Genomic DNA, 3,177 nt, shown 5'->3' with positions numbered 1-3,177 from the left:
ACTGTTTTATCTGCTTCACATGTTCATAACAGTTTGTTCACTGACTGAAGAGAAAATACTGAGTAAGAAACTTATTTACCATATATCCTTAGTCTGACTTTAATAATTAGAAAGGATTTCTTGTGTTTCTCCTTTATTCTAGTCATGTGATCATGTTGTTACGTTTCACCTTGTTGAATTTCACTTTATGACATCACTATAACTGAATTCTCCTGCAGGTATCAGTAACAGTATCAGTATCAATTCATGATTCTGATGATGTTGCTTATAATTAAAAACTCTTCCTCTTTCACATGAGCGAGCTCGTACCTGGACAGGTAAACCCAGGCTTAACTGAGACTGTTGACAGGCCTCAGGCCTCTGATGGTTTCCCAGCATGCTGCTACAAAAACCAGGTGATGAAGAAGAAACAGAAAACAGAGACTTCCTCACTGGTGGACCATGAATGTGACTTCCTCCACAACAGTCCAGAAACCCTTCAGCACACAGCTGAGTGTAGACCTGACCACATCTGGATAAAACCTACCATGAACTCTCTGGGCTGACGTCTGTCTCCTCCTTCATATGTTCAATGAATTATACCGTTGTCTTGTTAATTAATGATCCATTTTTTTTCCTCATTAAAGTCTAATTGTTCAATAATAAGTCATATAGCTTTGGCAAATTGATGTCAGTACTAATGGAGCAGCACAGAGTGTGACGAGAGACAGAAGAAGAAGAGCACCAATCAGAGATTGAACAGTGAAGTGAGCACAGCCTCCACAACTGAACTATTATCTCAGACCATGTCATTCAGCCAATCAGATCCACTCGTTTTCCTCCACAAAGAGGATTCTACCCTTTAAGCAAAAAGAGTTTAGTACTGACACAGACTGTTTCCATGGTTACGAACATGAATATAGTTCTAGTTACAAACTGATGCAGTAGTCATGGCAACTGTGAGTGACCTGGGTGTTGTAGCCGTCCAGGAGGAGCCAAACAGTATCTTGGTCTCCTCGGATGATGCTCTCAATGATCCTCTCCACATCTGGAACCATGTCTGAAGAGGACAGCACACAGAGTACCACATCTGTTAGTGTGAAGCATCTGTGTTTTGATAGTTAAATAATAATAATAATAACTAAAGAGATATCAATAATATATCCAACATGCAGAAAAATATCACTGGAAGTAATCAGTAAGATGACAGGTGTGAAAAACATATAATAAAAGTCTCCACTGAAACAAATATTAACCAGTTTGAACACAAACTCTCCACAGCAGCTGAAAAGGTTTTAAAATGTCATGACACGACCATGACAGAGAACGACAGTCATCAGATCACCACAAGGCCAGACTGCTCTCTGGTGTCTGAGTTTTAATGTTTTTCCCAGTTGCTTACAAACTCACAGACCCTTTCCAAAGCTGAGCTTCTCGGGGGATCTAAAAACATACATGATATGACACACTGGGAAATGAGGGTATATAGTTACACAGTTACCTCCCATACAGAATACAATGAACGTCTGACTAATTTCTCAGCAGAGGTCATTTACATCTATAACCAGTGCATTTTTCTCCCACACAGCTCAACAGTTTCAGTTGATTTTAACAACATACACCAGGCAGTAAAGCACTGATGAAAACAGAGCACTTCCTGTAGAGAGCTCCGGTATAAACTCACCTGTTGATGGAGTAAAGAGAAGTATACTCAGACTCTGACAGCTCCTCTCGTCTTCACTCTGATCAAGTAATGGATGTGTAATCTCATTTCTCTTCTTGCCCCTCACCTTCCCTCCCTCCCTCCCCCCTCCCTCTCTAAGCCCTGGATTTACTCCAGCCATCCGCACTACAGTCTGCACTCCTCACCTGCACAGGTGCTGTAGCTGAGCTAAGCTTCAGCAGAGGGTGAGAAAACATCCTGAGCAGGTTGATACCAACAGGTTGGTTTATTCCCTGTCTGTCCTGCTCCTGTGTCTCTGAGGAGGTCACTGCTGCTCCTCTGTTCTTCACAGTGTGAGCTGTTCCACACTCACTCTGCTCCTTGCCACAGCATCACCCCAGTCTTAGTTTTCTTTGCAGTCACAGTTAGTTTACCTTCAAATTTTGACACACAGTTGGGTTACATTGTTTCTGTCATTCTGTCAAAATTTGCTTCAGATGAAAAAATAGATTTGAGAGAAAAAGAATAGAGACCCAGATGTGCCAACTCCCTAAATAACTGTTGAATTTGTGACCATAGACTGTAAATAAAGATGGATGTAGCCTCTGCAACGTCACCCACAGGTTTCTAAAGAGAGGTGTTGAAGCTCAGAATGAGCCACTCGGGCATCTTGGCAGGGCCTGACTCCGCCCCCTAGCTCCCAGCTAATCCCAAAATGGTGAAAGAGGAGGGGCGTGTGTTGAGCTGAGACTTTGGTGCATGCCTATTTGTGACAAGCATACGCTCACCCACCTGTCACTCAAAGAGGCCACGCCCTCAATTCTTCCTACATAACTTTAAGCCTTAATAAAATGTAAACAGGTGAGTTATATAAACAGGTGCCACGAAGGAGGAAATTATCTCTAGAGACCAAAACTGTTTTTGTACCAGGCTGTAAACATGTTTATTTCTGCTGCAAAGTTGGACATTTTAACATGGGAGTCTATGGGGACTGACTCACTGTTGGAGCCAGACTCTAGTGGCCATTAGAGGAACTGAAGATTTCTTCACTTCTGTGTTGGATTAATTTTTCACCCTTGGAGGTTGCCACTTGTTTGTTATATGAGAATAAAACATGTTGGGCTGTCTCCACATTTCCACACTGCACCTGTATGCTTACCTATGACTTTCAAATAGCTAGCTAGACCACAGTGCCCCAGTCTCAGCCCAGTTAGAACAACATCATCCCTTCTCCCAAAGTTTATCAATGTCAGCTTTTAAAGAGGTGTCTGAGGGTGGAGCCTGCTTAAACACAGATCAGTCAGTGTATATGTCTCCCTCCTGTCTCATGTTGTCAGGTCGGTTAGTTGCGGTAAGGTCCTGGTTTGTTAGCAGAGTAGATTTCTGTCTGTTTAGCAGATTTACTTATTTTCATTCATGTATATTTTAAACGGGTTGTGGAGAAAAAAGCCTGGGCCTTCAGATGCAAGCTGCTAAAATGATCAAACTCTTTAGTGCACATCCACATCCTCATGTATTCTCACACTTTAGTGAAA

General features: G+C 42.2%; 1 protein-coding gene across 1 annotated transcript in view; it reads right to left on the bottom strand.

Annotated features, from left to right (window-relative positions):
- LOC111655616 (chaperone Ric-8A-like) overlaps nt 1-1,696 on the bottom strand; it is a 13,660-nt gene extending 11,964 nt beyond the window's left edge. The window contains exons 1-2 of the mRNA XM_023407085.2: nt 1,664-1,696; nt 948-1,039 (exon numbers count right to left, since the gene is read on the bottom strand). Coding sequence (XP_023262853.1) covers nt 948-1,037 — 90 coding nt within the window. The 5' untranslated portion in view covers nt 1,038-1,039; nt 1,664-1,696. The remainder of the gene's footprint in view (nt 1-947; nt 1,040-1,663) is intronic.
- Between the last annotated feature and the right edge of the window lie 1,481 nt (nt 1,697-3,177).

The sequence above is a fragment of the Seriola lalandi genome, unplaced genomic scaffold (assembly GCF_002814215.2).
Source record: "Seriola lalandi dorsalis isolate HSWRI2012SDOR001 ecotype SW California unplaced genomic scaffold, Sedor1 jcf7180002054327, whole genome shotgun sequence".
NCBI classification, from domain to species: domain Eukaryota; kingdom Metazoa; phylum Chordata; class Actinopteri; order Carangiformes; family Carangidae; genus Seriola; species Seriola lalandi.
The sequence above is the reverse complement of the archived record's forward strand: the minus strand, read 5'-3'. Positions and strand labels throughout refer to the sequence as shown.